Source organism: Apodemus sylvaticus, chromosome 11 (assembly GCF_947179515.1).
Source record: "Apodemus sylvaticus chromosome 11, mApoSyl1.1, whole genome shotgun sequence".
Lineage (NCBI taxonomy): Eukaryota > Metazoa > Chordata > Mammalia > Rodentia > Muridae > Apodemus > Apodemus sylvaticus.
Genome location: NC_067482.1, coordinates 84,086,931 through 84,106,410, shown reverse-complemented (window position 1 = coordinate 84,106,410; position 19,480 = coordinate 84,086,931). Strand labels below are relative to the sequence as shown.

Genomic DNA, 19,480 nt, shown 5'->3' with positions numbered 1-19,480 from the left:
ACATTTTTTTATTTCTCTCTGCAAGATGATTTAGCAGTTTTGACTTGTATGAGGGGGAGCCATTCTCTGAGCCCATCTCCAAAGGATGCCCCAAAGTAGAGTAGGGGCCCTGGGAGTTTCTAAATAGGAGGAATTGGTCCATTAGGACAAGCCCAGCCACATTCTTAGTTCTGCCTAACTTGCTTTGGGAAGACACCATGTTGTCATTTCTCCTTCGGGAAAGTCTTATTGTCAGTACTGGGAATGGAGTGAGAGGTAATAGGAAGACAAATCAATAGCCAGAGTGAGTGGGACAGACCAGTGTAGGTAAGAGAGTGGCCTAACCTTTGGTGGCACGTGGAGAGATTTAGAGACATATTTGACAGTGTTCGCAGTGTTCAGAGACCCCAGCAACCCAAGTAGGTCCACAAGCTCTGCTGGGACAGCAGAGGCATCTGGTGCTCATCAGATGCAGATGAGATGCTCCCTTTCAGCAAGCCTGGCCCTGGCCTGGTCCTTGTATAGCTGTACCACACCAATACAGGCCAGGTGTGTCAAGCCTTTTCACTTCTAGTTAAGACAGCTTGCACTACCTTGATTGGACAGCAGAGGGTGGTATAGCACCGCCTGGGTCCACCCTGAGCTTGCCCATCAATACTTGTGGAAATGGGGGTGGGGGAATGAGACCTGTCTTGCCAAATCCCACAATCCCACAGGAAAGTTATGATCCAGATTCCAGAATGGCTCTACGGGGCTCTTCTCCCTGAAGGCAAAGCCACTCTCAAATCCTATCTGCAGCTATCAAGGGATGACTACAGAATTTTAGAAATACCTACAGTTTTTAAAATACCTGGTTTATGGTACAACTGCCAAATTTCTTACTTTAGTGACATGAAATCTGACCACCTTTGAAATAGAGGTCTGAACGTTTTCATTTATTTAGATGGTCCTGAAGAAGCTCCCTATTAGGTTTAAATAGTATTCCAATTATGTGTAAGAGAACCATCTGCATGTCTAACTCGGATTTCTTACTGGCAAAGGAAGCCCAGTTCCATACATTCTACCGAACAGTGCACTCCAAGTCACACAGTGCGTTATGAAAAAATAGATTTATTGCCCAAGAGTTGCAGAGGCTTCTCCTGAGCGGAAAGGCCCAGGCTCAGGCCTTCCCCAGGCTCTTCTTGATGAAGTGGCCCACCAGCCGCTGTGGCCTCTGCTGGTATTCCACAAGCACATCATGGGGAGTGTTGATCTGGTCCCCCTGCAGACGATCCAGAAGGGTGACACACACCACAGCCGCTGCAAAGAACCAAGGCCTCATCAACGCAGGACGGACACCAGGACGGACACCAGGATGGACACCAGGACAGACACCAGGACGGACACCAGGATGGACACCAGGACAGACACCAGGATGGGCATCTTCCTTAACTCATCAAGGAGGAAGGCCAGGGCCCGGAAACTGAGGACCTGCCTATAGTACACCTCAGAAAATCAGCAGTGTGCAGGCTAGGGACAGGAGGGCTGTGTGGATGGAGTGGAACAGCATAGAAGGTATACCTTCCAGCAACTCTGACAGGGCCCAACTATCACGTATGCCTTTGGGTCCCCAAAAAATTCCAGTTGGTTCCAGAGCCAGCACCTGGTTGCCCTGTGCGGCTCTGAGGGCACATGTTGTCCCAGACCATGGAGCACAGGCCGTTCTGAGGGGTAATTCTGAACTGGAAGGATGTTCAGGACTAGACAACAGGGTGGAGTAGCCCTTCACAAAGCCACGCTGTCTGTCTGCAGGGGGAAATCCCATCACCATCTTTCTGACCCCTCTCAATGGAATCCACAAGAACACCGAGAAGCCCGTGCTTCTGTGTGACAATCAAGACACTGTATGTGTACCAGAACTACAGGGATGCCACTTTAGTCAGAAACTGAGAATTCGACAATGGGGTAGTCTCAGGAGGCCCCCTCCATGATGGGCCAACAAAAGAGATAGAGAAAGGACAGCAAGGCCATCCCATATCAACTTACCTCTCAGGCCACAGGCACTGCACATGGTGGCGAACACTGAAGATTCCATCTCGATATTTCGGACACCCGCGGCATGGGCTGCACGCAGATAGGCCTGTTTGTCCTTCTCTGTGTAGGAGCAGAGAGCGCCATCCAGGCGGCCTTGTCCTGTAGCACATGAAGAGAACCACACGCACAGAGTTAAAGCAGCCTACTACACTTCCATGCTCTACGTGCCATTAAGACCCAGGGCCGAGGAGGCCCACCCACTGTTGCAGCCATCGCAGAAATATTGTAACTGGATCAGCACTCCAATAGGCAGATGCCCCACCAGAGACAGCCGCACACCATCACACAGCAGGCTTGGGGTGGACCAGACTTGTCGTCACTTCCTCTCACCCTCATAGAAGTCCAAGGTGCACATGGTGTTGCCCACAACAGTGGGGAACTCATTCAGGTCTGAGGAGCACTGCGCCAACTCCTGAACCAGCTGTGCGTCCAGGTTGGTGTTGCGCACCACCCGCTTTCCCAGGACAATCTGCTCGAACTCTGGCTTGAAACACTCGTCCACTGCCTGCTGCGTGATGACGACGGAGCCGGGCTCCAGACCTGAGGAAGATGCACAGATCACGGTTACACGGGGCGACAAAGCAGCACAGCAGAGCACAGGCACAGCCAACAGGATCCATCCATCCACAAAGCGAAGTACTGAGGCACCCGGCGTATGCTCTCAACGCCATCCATCCCTTTTCCTACTAAGAGCTTTTCCTGTGTGAGAATTTGTACAGAACCATCGCTGGAAGCAGAAATAAGCAGAGAACAGCAATCCCATGAGCCTTTAGCCAATGTTTCTATCTTCAAGGCATTACCACTGACAAGCATGGCCCCAGTAGGTGACCATGTTAGCTTAATTGTTCCAGATCATATCTTTATTCTGTAAACTTTCAACCGGACACAAAAGCAGGGAAAAGTATGGAAACCCCACCATGTTCCCCCAACATAGCCCCGAGCTTTTCTAACTCCTGACTAGCCTGCTTTTCCTCCAATCAGTAACAACCATCTCCACTGTGCCCGCATTGGAGGCAGGTCTTCATGGAGGACCTGCATGTTTATAAGGACAATACCCTGAGCTTCTTTTTTCTCTTGGGTTTTTATTTTCTTAGGCAATATGGCCACTGTTGGGAAGTTTAGAATCCTACCTCCCAAAAATAATTTAGGGACCTGGATGCTGAAATCTAAAGCCATACTATCGCTGGAGCCAATACAGCTTCCTAATCAATGCTTATTGATTCCTAACATGTTCCTGGTAGGAACAGGAATCACTAGAAACCAGTTTCTATGGCAACCCCTATTTTAAAATAAAATTGCTTCAGAGACTTTTACTTACTCCTAGGGTATGTCACTGCCCAATACACATCACATACACACACACACACACACACACACACACACACACACAGCTGCCTGCCAAAAGCCACAATAAAAATATAGTCGCCACTGTGAATGAAATATTCTCGAGCAGGTAGAACCAGTGAGAAGTAACTGTGGCTCTGCCCTTAAGGAACAGATTAACTCATTTACTGAAATTAATGGTGGATGAGCGGTTGAGCTCACAGGACTTGCCATCTCTCATACTTGATGAAACTTGTGCCATCACTAGACTCTGGAAGGAAGGTTTCCCTCAGCTGAGCATAATCACGAAATCAAGCAGGCCTTGTCTTTATAACATGACACAGTTCAACAGTCTTCAGTGTTTTACAGTCTTCCAATCCTCTCTGCTTCTTACGTAGGTTGGTTGGTTGGTTGGGATTTTTGAGGGGTCACTGATTAGGAACCTTGGAGCTATTTTCAGGACCCCTTTGTTCGCTTTATATCCCACTCCACCCCCCATATACACTTTGACGAAATGAGAGGAGACAGGAGGGAAGAAAGGCCCTTCTTAACCAACCCTGTACGTGTCCACAGCATGCTGGAGCCGGCACTGGGCTCAGGCCACTCACACACACAGAGCCAGAATCCCTCCTCAGTCCTCACCTATGCCGCCTGAAGTGCCAATGCGGATGATGGTGATGTTGGAGCACCTGGCATGGTACAGCATCTTGATGAGCTCATGCAACATGATCCCGATGGAAGGAATGCCCATGCCATGCTGAAACCAGAGAGAAATGCAGAGGCTCAGCCCACTGCTCCTCTGTCAATGCCTGCAGATGTCCCTGGAAACAACGGGCTCTGCATCCCGCTTACCAAGGTCAACTAAGTCTTGCACAGAGGAGATTTTGAGAGAAAGAATATTCACATAAATTTTACTATATTCTACTTAAAATTATTCTGCTTTGTTAGTCATTATTGCCATGCCTTTGCTGTACCTAACTGACAAATTAAAATGCATCAGAGGTCAGTGTTTATAAAAGGAATATTCGTATTTATCAGTTTTGATACTCTCCTGCATTGAGGCATCCACTGGGGTCTTTGGAACAAAGATGTGGGGAAGGAGATTGCTGCATGTTTGATGTGGTGTTCTTCAACTAATAAAATCAGCATGTAAAATAGAAGACAGACATCAACTGAGAGTTCACTGGGGCACTAGACTTGGAAGATGGCAGACCCCTGCATGCTGGATTTCTGCAGAGTAAAATGCTCTTTGCTTTTGCAAAAAAAAAAAAAAAAAAAAAAAAAAAAAAAAAAACAACAAGAAGAAGAAGGCAGACATCAAAATATAAACAGAGCTGTCTTACGCCTGGCTTCATTTGGCTCATACAGCCTGTATAGCAGCAGGAAGGAAGTAGCTACTATCGTTAGGTGACAAACTTTTTTTATGATATTTGAAGCCATGCACACAGACCACCATACTGGATAAGGTTTTACCACTGAACTTTTCAACTGCCCTCTCCAGTTTAGCACAACAAGATACCTGTCTGGTTCCTCAGTCCTTGATATCAGACAAGCTAAGGACTACTTCAGCCTCTAACATTATCCTCCTTGCCTCTGCAATGCAACCCTACACCACATGCCTTCCAAAGACCCTCCCTCACCCACATCTCCAAAGACACCATCTCCTCCCTGAGCAATGAAAGAGCCCCTTCCAGAATGTGAGACACAGAAAATACTTCCACAAGGAAGCTATCAGAAACTTCTATGTGACTGATATACTTGGATATTTAACTGACTACGATCAAGGCCCAAATCTCAATAGGAGTCCACTTTTGATCCATAGTTCTTCACTATATTATTATATCATTATATTGTTGCCATCAAAATCAGAGCTAGAAAATCACCTCATTGATAGGATACTGGAGATTTTCCTATTTTAACTTTTATTGTTTATTCAACCTGTGTTAAAAAGTAGGTCAGTTACTGTGTGGCAGAAGGAATCGTAAATGCCTGGTGTGTGGCTCTTCTTACAGCCCTCAGCCAGGCAGGGAAGCCCCTCCCCGGAACTGTCACCCCACACTGGGTGGACAGCTGTGCGTATCTGCTTTTGTATACCTAGGCTTTCCAGGAAGCTAAGTCTCAAGGGCTGGAGCCTAGGACTTACTCATGCCCAGGTCCCAGCTGCTGAGAGCTCCCCAAGCCACAGCCACTTACAGTAAACAAATGTTAGGGTGCCAGCTCTTCAGCTGTTCCCATATGCAAAAGTGTGGGGCACAGGGCCTTGCAGGACATGGAGACCAAAATCAAGTGAAAGACAAGTACTCACGCTCACAGACAGCACGGGCCCGGCCTTATACATGGCGTAGCGGTCAGTGCCTGCACAGATGTTGGGATATTCTTTCCCTGGATGGTCAAGGCCCAGCTCCGCAGCCACATACTTGATGAAGGTGTTCATCCGGGAAGAGCTTCCACCAACACACACAAACTGCAACCAGAGAACGGGGACCCCATCAGTGCACTGTGTCATCAGGGGTCTGCAAAGTTCATCAGCAACGTTGGGGTCATCTGGGAATGTCCTAGCAAGTTTTATGGCGTGACCTGTACCAAGTGTATGTGAGGGGAGTGAGGAATCCACTTTGCTGATAGTAGCAGCAGCGCTGATCTGGGAATCACGGCTCAGTACAAACACGCAGAGCACAGTGCCGCACGTACCGGAGCCACAATCTTGCTATCTTATATACCAGGTGGGAGGCATGGTGTACTGGAAGGAAGTCTGGATTTGGACTAAGATGGCTGGAGAGCCTCACAGTCCTTCAAACTCCTCATGTGACCAGAGTCCTGTGACCCAGTGTTAAAATGGCCCATCAAACACTCTCTCAATTGGTCAACTGAGTGGCAAAGAATAGAGGCCCAGGAGTAGGTTGGGACTTTGTAGGTGGTGAAGTAAAACCTTCATTTTGCAAAGTCTCTTCTAAGATATTTTATTTTGCCAAAGAATAGTAAATAATAAAAAGTGACTTAATGGAATCTGAGAGAAAAAAATGCATCTCCAAACATGAAAGGGCATGTCCACAGCCTGCAATAAAAAGGTAAATTAGCAATACTGGAATAAACTGGAATTGAACGAATTAAGAAAACATGAAAGCAGCGCACCACTTGCTACCCAAACTGAGTTCTACCCATGGCAGACGGCACCCAGCGTTTGGGTTCTGACCCCATCTTGGTTTTTAATTCCATGACTAAATTAGTCTTTATCAAGCTTAGACACTAAAGAGTCCTATTTTAGTAGTATGGTAACTAGAACTAACAGCAACTAACTGTAAATTGCAAAACAGCCAGAAGATAGGATTCTGATTGTTCTCAACCCAAAGAAGGATCAGTTCCTGAGTTGTGAGCATACTGACCACCCTACTTGTTATTTCACATCACATTCATGAACTGAAATGTCACACTGTTCCTTGTAAGGATGCACACACAGGTGTCGATTAGGAACAAATGTTAGTAAATGACTTTTGTAAATTTTTACACTAATGAGCCCCGAGAACTGAAGACGTTGTATTGGACGTGTCTTCATCAACATTAGCCCTCAGACAACTAAAAACAGCATCATCAATATACACCTTCAGTTGCAAACAGGGATCACAGAGTCTGCAGACTGACTCTGTTCCTCTCAGTTCGTCCCAGCTCCCTCTTCTCAACTAAGTGTTAGGAAACTGATCTTTAGATAGCTCTCAAGACTGTCTAGACTGACCCCCAAACTCCTGCCTGGGTCTTTGGAGCACTTGAAACTATAAACATAGACCACTTGTATGGCTCAGGAGATTGACATGTTTGCAATTACAAATGAAAGCCCTAAGAGACAAAGTAGAGACTGACACTGCAGGTGTTAACGTTTGTTTTCCCCTTTACTTGCTAGTTCATGCAGACACAAGGTAAACAATTTGCGGATGTCTGAGAAAGACAGTGTAGTCCTTGTCTCCTGTCCATCGTTTTGGAAAAGGTGCAGTTGTATCAAAGAGGAAGGTGACTGTAAGACAATCCGTCCTTAGAATCAAAGCCTGGAGCTTTTACCTTCACATCTCCAAACATAGCAGGGAAATCGTGTGTGCTAGTGCTGAGGTTGAAATGGTAGAGAACGTCTTCCTTCATTGTTGCTATGTTTGGATTTGAAAGTTGGATGCAGCAGTCACTGTCAGAAACAAAAAGTGAGAGGTTTATAGAGCATGGGAGTGCAGTGGCCAGTGTTACCGCGGATATGTTCCATTTCCATGAGGTGTGGGAGGGACATGATGGGGAAGAGGCATGAGCAGACCCTAGGAGGAAGATAACCCTGTGTCACCAAGGGCCCTACTTCCCTGTCTCCTTCCTTGTAACTCCACTTTGCTCCTAGAGCCCTGTTTGAAGGCAAACAGCAAAACCTCAGAAACGCCTACAAAATTATAAAGAGCAAATTGATAAATCATCTAATACAAAGAATGCTAGCTGCTAGCCCACTCTGCTATAGCCAGTACATGAACCTGACCATTTTGAAAGTGATACATTCATTATTGGAAATACAAACAGAAAAAAAAAAGTCTCATCTGTTGCCAAAGATAACCTTTCTAAGCAGATGTCAATAATTACTTTTTCCTGCCTCGCTTTAGCTACTACTTATCAAAATTATGACACCAAAATTGTCACGAGGGTATGAAAAATGGCCCATGGTTTAGAGCACTTGCTCTTGTAGGAAGACTAGCATTCTATTCCCAGTACCCACACAGTGGCTTATAACTATCCGTAACTACAATTCCAGGGATCCATTACCTTCCTCTGGCCTCAATGGGCACACACACACATACATGTAGACAAAACACATAAAATAAACCTTACATTTTTTTTTAATTAAAAAATTTCATGATGTTCCCTGGGAGCTCCCAGGCACTGAGCTACTAAACAGCAGCATACAGGAGCTGGTCCAAGGCCCCCAACACATATACAGAGGAAGACTGCCTGGTCTGGCCTCGGTGAGAGAAGATGGGCCAAATCTGCTAGATATGTAAGGCCCCAGGGAGGGAGGGAGGCCTGGTGGTGTAGGAGCATCCTCTTGGGGATGAAGAGAGAAGGAATGGGATGAGGAACTTTGGGAAGAGGGGCAATGGCTGGACTGTAAATTAAAAAAAAAAAAAAAAACAGAATTGCTTTTTAAAAAAAAATTGTCATGATGTAACTTCCTACCATTTTGCTTTTCTTCAGTGTGGCAACTAGAACATTTTGTATGTAACTCAATCTACTTTTACAGGACAACATGTTTCTGTTCTAAAGGGAGGTTGGCAGACTTTATTTAAGAGAAGGCCAGATGGTAAATATGGCCATAGGCTTCTGTTACAATCTGCCACCGTCTCCTGAAAGAAACAGAGACAAGAAAGGCAAACACATGGCACTATACTTGAGTGAAGTTTATTTACAAACACAAGAGCCCCAGGACTAGATGATTCCTGTTCTATCCTGCCAAGCTTCTTCTAGACAGGCCCCAACACAGCTGCCTCAACAGTACATGACTCCTGAGTTCCAAATAGGCATCTCCTTGGCAGGATTAAGGCAGGTGCAGGTCTTTGAATATGTAGCGATCGTAGCTACTGTTCCTTCCTTCCAAGTCTGACTTTCTGCCCAGAACCAACTGGTGACATTTTCTCTTCAATCTAATTCAAGAGCAAATGAGAAAGCAATGATCCAGAGACCGTTGCAATTGAGAAATACTGACGATCTTGACTTCACAATGATTTGAAAATGGAGCATGCTGAGTGTGAACATTTTTCCTGAGAACTGTACTGACATGCTGATTTGGGGTTTGCTAGGCTAAGTAAGTGCTGTGTTGGGTTTATGGGTATCTAACCCTGCTGTAAGCCCAGGAGAACCTGTATGGCTTCCCCAAGGGCTTCCCCTAATCCATGGGATACTCCTTATAATTACCTGTTTGTTCACTATTTTTTTAAATTTCTTTCATTTCTTTGGAGACAGGACATCACTGTATCATTGACTAGCCTCAAACTTGCTAGGTAGCCTTGAGTTTCTGATATTCCCAAATCTATCTCACAGTGCTCGATTATAGATGCATACCACCATGCCTGTTTTATGTATGCTAGTAACAGAACTCCTAGTACGAAAAGCATGCAAGCCACTCCCTCTTCTCCTATTTCTTTTTCTTTAGACAGGTTTCATTTTGTAAGCCAGAATGTCTTGGAACTCAATACACCTGTCTTGGCCTCCTGAGCGCTGGGATCACAGGCAGATGCAGTGCATCTGGCTGTCCACATACTGTCTTTAGAACATATACAATTAATTTAATTATACTTATCAAATTCTCCTGGAGACCATGTCATCCATGTCTTATTTATCACATATACACAGGCACACACTCACACACACACACAAGAGAGAGAGAAAGAGACAGAAACAGAGAGGCAAAGCTGAAGGTCAAATCAGACCCGTTCTGATTTATTTCAACCAGTCCTCATTGCTTTTCTTTCTGGTAGTCAATCAACCCCAACAGCAATCACTGGAGGCTCCCTCTTCTCCCTTGGTCCTCTTGGTGACCCTTCCATATTTCTCAAGCCCCACTCCAGTCTATTCCCCTAGACTAGTGTCCAGATTAAGCCAAAATTTGAAAATTTTTAAGAGATTGCTGTACAAAAGATAACCATAAGACTCTAAATAAAGTCAGAGTTCTCTCGGCAAGGGAATAAGAACTGGGTAGGCAGACTGCTTCACGAACAAGGTCAACTATCCACAGCACACACCAGTCATACATGCAGGGGCCACTGCTGACCACACCCTGGGCAAAGGTGCTATGGAAACCTTGCTGAGGAAGAGCAAACACCCGGCCAAGACTGACCCAATTCTCCTGACAGATTTCCTGGCTTCTTATTGGTTGGAGGAAGCCCTTTCTTTCTTGTAGGACCAAATGCACAGCATGTACAGCTAGACTTTCCCAGAAAGCATTTTGGATCTCTAGAACCAAACCATTGAAACACATCTTTCAGTCACTTAACCATATCCTCCTTCAGGATGTGTCCAACATGAAACAGAAGGGCCAACTTTATGCCTCAGAATGACACAACAGGATGTGATTAAGACAACTCAGCCACACACAGAAAACCCTTTTCTTTCTTGTCAATTCCAGGAAGAGCAGAAGGAAGCAGTGTAGAACTAACTATGAGAACAGCGATGATTTCAAAATTCATAACTACGTGAGCTACAACAGTTTCCAAAAGACTGCTTAAAGGATTCAACTTAACCAAGTCAGAGACAAAAAATATTTAGTCTATTTTATTTTCAGTTGTATTTATCACATTTATTGTCACCTTAATCATTTACCCCTACTGAGGCCACTGAAGCTGGAGGGCAGCCACTTTACAGAGCCCCAGCCAACAGGTAGTGGACAACCCTGTGGTAAGGAAATTAGAAAGGCTCAGTGGATTTGAAACCCATGCAGGAGGCCTGAGGTGTGTCTCAGAGTAGAATATGCGCTCACCACAGCATGCTCAAAACCCTGGGTAGGATGTGCATGAATCTATACGTACATATTGGAGTCAGAGAAAGACACGAATGTTTAGTTCTTTAACAAAGCCTAAACCTAAGAGAACTCATGAAAAGCACCCACTTGAACTATGAAAAACTACAAAGCAGGGAGAAAACCAAGATTCAAAAAAAAGATTAAAGCTAGGAAATATACAGGATTTTGTCTCAGAGGAAAATGCCACATATGGAAGAAAACCTGTTAGGCACATAGCTAAGCACTAAACTGTTTGCTCTTCTGAGTCACATGTCCTGGGGGTTAAGGACAGAAGCTCCTGGACCCAAATTTGTAAGCCCTCCAAAGCCCTCATGCACTATTCTGAGAATCACACGTGACGACACGTAAAGAACTTGGAAAAGTGAGTCGGTTAGAGAATGCTTAACAAAACCAGCACAGCACAGCACAGCAAGTCAGCCCAGCCCGGGTCAGTCTTACTTGTGATGGTTTTCAAGGTCCTTTGCTTCCGTTCCTGTAGCTGCCATGTTCTCACTGTAGAAGGACCTAGGGGAAAAAAACATCACAGAAAATGGCATCAGCCCGATAGGAACTAGGGTGGTAAGATATCACTCATATGGGAAGTCTGCAAAATAGAAGCAGAATTCTTCACATTTATATCATGTATACTATGGAAATGTACACATGCTGTGTGTGTGTGTATGTGTGTGTGTGTGTGAGAGAGAGAGAGAGATGTAGTATGTGTGAAGTACACAGCATAGACCTCACATTTAAGTTGTTTGGGAATAAAGATCAAGTTTCCTAGGGTCCCATTCCAGCAACAATCAGGATGCCTGACCCTACCAATCACACCCCCTCTGGGTCTTGAACATCCTCTTCCTGTTTAAGGACAGCAGAGGTTATAGGGATTGGAACAGAGGAGGAAGGAAGAGCTACTAGCTCCAGAGGAGGGTGTCCAGAGGGCAAACACTTGAAGCCAGTGTGGACGATGTTGCAAGCTTGACTGCTGAGCCTGCAGGGGAAAGCATTCTACACAGCCACAGTTGTTTCCTTGGGGCTCATCTGGGAGGTGAGGAAAGTGGAACCTTTGGAAAAGCTATGGGTCATAGGCTACTGGGGAAAACTACAGGCTGTACATAGACATTTTCTCAACCCAGGCTGAAAGAACCCCTTTCTGCGAAATTTATGTATAACTATCATATCATTACACACTGATATGATATGGTAAACACCAGCTGGTTGCTGTCCAACCAGGTGAGCCAAACGAGTTGCTTTTGTCGTGGCAATGCTGCAGGTGGAACCCAGGGATAGATTTGTGCCAGGAGGGCACAAATCGCTGAGTGCTCCATCACTGAGCTGTATCTCTATGCTGGGCACGAAGTGCCATCCCTCACCCTAAAATACCAACATTCCCAAGTCAAGCACAGTGGAGGGAAAGAGTACTTATAGTTATAAGTAGAAGGTGGGGTTGGAAAGGCAGCTTTGCCTAGAAGTGTTGCATGAAGGACACAGCTGGTGGGTAGTGATTAAGTGGTTGTCCCTCAGGACAGATGCTGGGTCGTAATCGACTCTTTCAATTTTATTTTCATTTACCGGGGATGGGCATGCTGCACTGTATATGTGGATGTCAGAGGAGAACTTGTGGGGATGAGTGATCTCCTTCCATCATATGTTTCGGGGTTCAACTTCAGGTTGTCAGGCTTCGCAGCAACAGTGCTTTCTTTGGGAGCCATCACGCTGGTCCCAGCTATTATTTTAATGGTAGAGTACAATGTAGAGTTTGCATGATTAGCATGTAAGATAGTAAGAGCGGGAAGATCCCAGAAAGCACCACAGTGTTGCCTGAATTGAGACATGTGAAATTCTCTAAGCCAATGAGGTCAGCAGCTAGTGCCTGGACCCTTGCCGCATGTGGGTCTGTGGAATCCAGCACGTGTCCAGTGTGAAAGCATCTCTAGAGAGGTGGCTTGAATGAAAATGTCCCCCAAGTAGAGCCAGGAAGCAGAGAGAGGGGATGCTGCAGCTCCGTGACATCCGGACTCCAGGTCAGTGTGATGGTACCACCATATCATGTTCAAGGCATTCTCAGTAATCCTCTCAGGAAACACCCTCAGGCACAGCCAACCATGCGCTGTGCCTCTCCAATCTCCTAGGTGAAGTCACACCTATAGATATCACACCAACAACAGCTTGGCTGGAAAACACCGGTTAGGCCACATGGTCAGAAAAAGTTTACAGAAGAGGAAACACAACCAAGCCAAAAGAGTGAGGTTCAGGGTGATCGTATGAATCATGGGGTGAGGTATGGTTACTTAAGGAATACCCATAAAATGCCCCCCAGAAGTCTCCAGAATCACACAGGCATCTGACAATCTGTCAAGCCAATATCACAGCAAGTGTTCCAAGTTAAACTGAATTCACCAATCTCCCCCTAAGGGTGGAGAGTAGGGATCACAGGCCCAAGCAGGATGTTCTTAGCTTCTCTCTAGCTTGTTAGAGATGAGTGATGATACGTGGGCTATGACAACATTTGCCCAATTGACTTTGGAAACACTCAAAATCCAATTTACTATAAACACATTTCAGGATAAAAGCCATGGCATCCATCTTAGTATTGTGTCTGTCCCTTCAGCTCCCTTAACCCTAGGATCAAATTCTTCTAAACTTGGCACATGGACATATGTTACACGTGTTTTTCTTCCTGGGACTTAACATAGAGTTAACAAGGCCTATTGCTGGATGGCTCAATCTACTCTGGGTTATGCTTTCTGGGCAGCTGGGTACCCATAGTCCCTCAGCCTTATCATGAGGCCCGGAAAGAATCACAAAGGTAGGACATTCATGCAAAACGATACCTCAGCAGTTCCTAGATTAATTTACCACTGATTAGCCCACAAACCTCAAGGCAAGATGCTGAAGCACAAGAAGGAAAACATCTTTTGAAACCACACCCCTGACCAACAGACAATTACTAAACTCCAGCCCAGCCCAGAAGAGAGCCTCTCTTGTTCTCAGAACACTGAAGGCTCACCTCTGTCCTGTAGATGCTTGGGCTGGAGCTGAAGCCAGTGAGCTAGAGCGGACACCTCTCTTTTTCCTAATATGATTTGGCCTCATCCCCACCAACCCCATGCCAAAAGGCCAGCTGTCTGTGTCAGAGAAAGAACTCTTGAAACAGAAAACACAAAGCCCATGAGACCACAGAAAAGAGATCCTCTGCTACAGAAGGCCAGCAGCTTAGCAACGCAAGAGGCAACCAAGACACAGACAAGGGCTGATCTCCAGACATTTTATGTCCCCTTGAGCTCCTGGAGGTGGCAGGGATAAGAAGCCACAGCAGTTTGTAAACAGGAATGACAGAGAGCTGCAGAGTCAAGTTAGATGTGTATGGAGAGGTTCACTGTAGTTTATTACAGTAGTTACTTTCTTTGGAAATGTCTTCTGTGGCCATCTCTCTCAACTGGCCACCAGCTGTGGCACTATTGAAAGGTGGTAGAAGAGTGAGTGAGAGTCTTGTGGTAGGAAGTCAGGCCATTGGGGATACTGGCCCCTCTCACCCCCAGTCTCCCCGACCTATCGTTTCCTGACCATCATGACATGGAACTGGCCTCTTTCCCTGTGTATTCTCACCAAGAGTGATTGTACCACCACAGGCCCAAACAACAGGACCCAACAACCATGAACAAAACCCTCTAAAACAGCAAGCCAGAATGAACCTTTTCTCCCTTTAACTGCATTTACCTTGGGAATTTGTCATAGCCACAGACAGCTGACTTACAAGGTGGCATAAAAATTTTGAGCATCTGAGTTTCTGGGATCCCTTCTGTCTAAGAGCAGCACCTCCCACTGCTGCATCCAAACAGCCGCTCATCTGTTTTCCTGAAGTCCCAGCTTTTAATATCATTTGGAGCAGAGACGAGAGTGACAGAAAACGTCATCTCAGCGTGCAGGAGGCTGAGGCAGGAAGATTACTCATGTCTGGGGGGCAGGAGCGGCCTAGAGAACAGAATGAGTTCAAGGTCAACCTGGGCTATGACACAAAACCAAGACCTGTGAGAGGCAGGAGGCAACAACATATCTAACAAAATAACAGAACAGCAACAACAACAAAACTCAAAAAAACACACTAAGACCTGTGGGGGGGGAGGAGGCCAGCAGACTTCTAACAACACAGAACAGCAACTAACAAAACAGAACAGCAACAAATACAAAACTCACTCAAACCAAGCCCAAACCATAACAATTGAAATACATTGTTTCTCCAAAAACACCTGTTTGTTACCCTCTTCAGAAGCTCTCCTCCCCTTGGCCCTTTCCATGCCTGTTAAAGTTGTAGAGTCCCCAAATTCTAACCACTTCCTGAGTCACCTTCTCTGAGCTCCTCCACTGTTTACATGGACAGCAGTAATCTGTGCTCTCTAGTCAGTCTGTCTGTCCTCATCTCATTTGCAGGCTTTGGGTAGCTTGGTTTTAAAGGATATAGTTTTCTCCCTGGCACTTAACTTCAACATGGATTTGAGGGTAAAGAGCGCCAGTCAGAATGAGGAAAGGACAGTCACAGGAAAAGCTCACTCAGGGAGAGCAGGTTGCTAGGTTCAGCAGGGTGGGGGTGGGGGCAGGGATGGCATCCTAAGAGCTGACTTCTAGCAAGGATGACCAGAGGATAGTGTTGTTTCCCATGTATGGGGCTATTGATGGCTCTTTGAAGTTACATGACTCAGGAACTCAGAACTTGTAGATGTGACCCTACAGAGTCACCACAAAGGAGCCTTGGGACAGGAAGGAAAGTTGGCATTGGGAAACATGAAGACTGAACACACCCAAGGCAACTTTCTTAACTCAGATTACCTGCCACAAAGTCTCTAGAACATTCGCTAATAATCCTCGGGATTTGGAACCTGCATTTTAAGAATGGGTGTAACTAGAGGAAATCAGGCGGCCCAGTTAATAATGATGTCATAAGCTCAAAACCACATACATAGTGACAATTCCTCTCAAAGGGAACACTCAGCCCTTGCCACCTAACCAGCAGTCTGTCTCTTCCTAGGACTCTCCTCTGAGAGTCCAGATTGTGCTTAGAGTTCTTGGTCTTCTTGCCATAGCATTAGCTACTTTGCACATTAGCTAATACTTGCTCCGTAAGTAACAGGATAGGTGGGAATTGGGATCTACAACCTGGGAATTAACAATTAGGAAAAGCCTGGGATGAAGACCAAGATCACTGTCCAGGAGAGACTGGCCACAGCAAAGTCCACTGTGAAATACAGATAGATCCAAAGAAGTGGAGAGATGGCTCGAGTTAAGAATGCTTCCTATGATGCTGAAGAACCCAGGTTCGGTTCCTAGAACCAAAGTCAGGCAGCTCACGGCTACCTCAAACTCTGGCTCCAGTGGACCTAGCCGATGCTTTCTTCAGGCTTCTGCAGGCACACACACAAGTGACAGATCCACACGTGCACATAAATAAAACAACTTAAAAATTTAAAAGGCAGTCTAAGAGGAAGCAGCAGCACTGAGAACTGTGTAGGGGTGGGGCAGCCCCTGTGCCTTGGTCCTGACCCACAACAGAGTGATTACCAGAACTGATCGATGGATGGCAGTACCAGCTACTCGGTGGGTGAACTTTGACCTCAGTGCCTCAGGAAGACGGCACAGTGATGTTAACTTCGGAAAGCATTTTCCCCAACACTAAAACTCCAGCTTCATCTCTGGAGGGGGGCATTCACCTGTCTTAAGACATCTGCTGCTCCACACACTGACCGGGCCTGCTGGTTTAGCTTGCCCTGAGGGACCTCTACAGAACACCAGAAGGTAGCACTCTCCTGCTCCATACATCCTCATTCCTCTGACTTGCTGAGATCAGACTGACTCAGTAATGAGATTTTTAAAACTTGACTTTTAATCTTTAAGATATTACATTAGCAATGAGACTAGAGAGATGGCCAGGTGGTTAAGAGCACTGACTGCTCTTCCAGAAAGTCTGGGTTCAATTCCTAGCACCCACATGACAGCTTACAACTGTCTATAAGTTCCGTTCCAGGGGATGTGATACCCTCACCCAAACATAAGTGCAGGCAAACTACCAATGCACATAAAAGAAAAGCAAAATCCTAATAAAAAGATATCAACGTCAGAAAAATAGAATATTTAGCTCACTCCATAAAGATTTAGAATTCTTGGAATGGAATGTATGTTAAAAGTAAGCATGTATATTAGTGTATGATGAAGGGGGAGGGGAGGGGATGGAGGTTGCAAACTATCTATCCAGTGCCTATCTGTAAAAAGAAAGGAAACCCTTACATTTCTTCTCTTTTTGTTACAAATGATTATTTTGCTTTCTTAAGATAAAGTTTTTTTTAAGATTTCTGTACTCAGTAAATATACCACACAGCACATTTTTACAAACGGCCAAAGTAAAGAAAACCTAAGGCATCTAATGCTCACCAGTGCTGAAAGTAGAAAGGACCAAGATCATAATTTGTGCCCAAGAAGCGCGTGCGGAATTAAAGATACGTGCGGTAATGGGGGTTCTGCTGAGAGTAGAAGGTCCGATTGGCCTCTGCAGAAGGGAAAAGAAACAATAGCGGACTGGCTGAGAAATGGGGGTGGTTTAGCCCAAAATGCAGATTGAGCACAAACTGCACAAGCTGAAAGAGAGAGCGGCCATGGCCGGCCCTGGGAATCGCTCCTTACAGGCAAAGACAGCTTAAGACAGCCTTCCATTCAGGGAAGTCACCGTGGTTTTTTAAAGGACTGAGGTTACAGCATACCAATGGACCCAATGTTTTGTTTTCAGTTTTTGTTTTCTTTTAAGCCCAGATAATACCAACAAGAGAGAGAGAAAACAAACAAACAAACAAACAAACCAAAAAAAAAAAAAAACGAGGCAAAGAGAACTAAAAACTTGAAGCAAGAAGGGACGAAAGGACAGGAAGGGAACAGAAAGGAGAAAGGGGGAGAAAAGTTGGGACGGAAGGAGTAAGTGTGAACCCACATCTAAATACCCTTCACTGCTTTTACGGGAAGCCTCTCTTTCCACCCCAGATTCTGTGTTCTTGGGTAACTCACCGTCAGAGACGGATGTCCAGGACGTGAGAAGGCTTCCAGAGTGTCGGGAATCACCAGTGAATCACTTCACCAAGACCTGAGGGAGAGAGATAGGAGAGTGAGAAGGGATGGCAGAGTACTGGGCTCACCCTGCCAGGTTTGCAAGAAGGTTGTCGCCGAAAAGGAGCAGGAAAGTGGGGCAGGTCCCGTGCAAATCTGTGACATTTAATACACCCGAGGGGAGTTTCCCGGTTGATCTGCAGCCAAACACTCGGAGCCAATATTGTATGTGATAACGTTTGGTAAATCAATTACAAGGAAGTCCACGTGAGTGATCAAATTGAAACTTTGTTCGGTCCTTTGTGAAAAGACGAGCCACTCCGTGTGGGACTGGATAGGCTGGAAGCACCAGAAGCCCCTGAGAGCTATTCACCTGCTCATCCCTCACCTATGTTACCTCTCACCTGTCACCCACACCTGGACGACGATTGGCTCGCACCTACCTCGCGTGGGCTCCCTTTATCTGTGCCCTTTTTCCCCTGCCACACACACACACACACACACACACACGCACGCACACACACCGGACTTCACGTCTCCCCAGTGTGGCTCCAGCATCTTCATCTGCTGCTGAGAGAAGTCATCGGCGGCGCACACCTAACAGAGCATCCTGAGCACGGTGCTCCCAGAGCTTTGTGCTCCGCCAGCTTTGCTCCTCTCTACAGCCATTCCCTGCGTGGTCTTAGTTCTGATCACCAGAGTCGACCCAAGCTTCAGTTCCCACCTATAGGCAGGAAGAACCAGAGAGGAGCCCGCAAGACCACTCACCTGTGGCTCAGGACCCGCTGGCTGCGCTGGAGAACTCTGAGAGAGAAGCGGCGCGCCAGACCTTTTAAAGGAGGGAGCGGACCACAAAGTAGAAACTAGCTGACCGCACGCTCGCCTCCCCTGATCTGTCACCCGCAGCCCCGCCCAGGGGTCACCGCCCGGCTTTGGCTCCGCTGGAGGGCTCAGCTGATAGCACCCAGGACCTGCTCTCCCGGACACGCCCCGACCACACCTTCCCTAGCTTCTATTCCCTTTACCCCAACCCGGAAAAATTGCCCGGGAGCCTCCACCTTCTATTTTCCCTTCTTTGGGGAATAACTGAAAATTTTAAGTTATCCAAAGCCATCCCTGTAGCTCCATAGCCGCCCTTACTATAGATAAAATCATACCCAAGCTGTTGCCTCTGTTCCACAGCCGAAGAAACGATCTGGAAGCCGCTGTATGGCTACCCAAGGTCACCTCTAGTGCCAGGGTCCAGGTCCATTGGTCTAGAAAAGATGAAGGAATGTACCAGAGATGAATGGCCGTGTGGACGTGGTCAAGAATGCAGAGGTAGGCTGTTGTAAACTGTGTCCTTTCAGTAACTTGGGCCAGTTTCTGTTTTGTTTCGATTTTTATTTTCTTCTCCTCAGGGTCCTTCCTGATCCAGGGATATCCTCCGTAGTTGTAGGAAGGCCAGGAGAGCGCTTGCCCAGTAGGGGAAATGACTCATTCATTCAGTCACAGCTATCTGGCAGAAGG

At 46.3% G+C, this 19,480-nt stretch overlaps 1 protein-coding gene across 2 annotated transcripts; it reads right to left on the bottom strand.

Moving 5' to 3' along the window:
- Positions 1–1,075: 1,075 nt before the first annotated feature.
- Upp1 (uridine phosphorylase 1) lies at positions 1,076–19,436 on the bottom strand. Of its 2 annotated transcripts, none has more exons than XM_052199358.1 (9): positions 19,129–19,436; positions 17,933–18,008; positions 11,345–11,410; positions 7,426–7,543; positions 5,681–5,839; positions 4,018–4,132; positions 2,383–2,592; positions 2,005–2,151; positions 1,076–1,278 (listed from the first exon to the last, which is right to left on the bottom strand). In XM_052199358.1, the coding sequence occupies exons 3-9, from the start codon at positions 11,389–11,391 to the stop codon at positions 1,139–1,141; spliced, it is 936 nt and encodes a 311-aa protein (XP_052055318.1). In that variant the 5' UTR covers positions 11,392–11,410; positions 17,933–18,008; positions 19,129–19,436; the 3' UTR covers positions 1,076–1,138. The 2 variants fall into 2 exon arrangements, with proteins under 2 accessions (XP_052055318.1, XP_052055317.1); XM_052199357.1 differs by lacking the exon at positions 19,129–19,436 and adding an exon at positions 18,740–18,862.
- Positions 19,437–19,480: the final 44 nt, after the last annotated feature.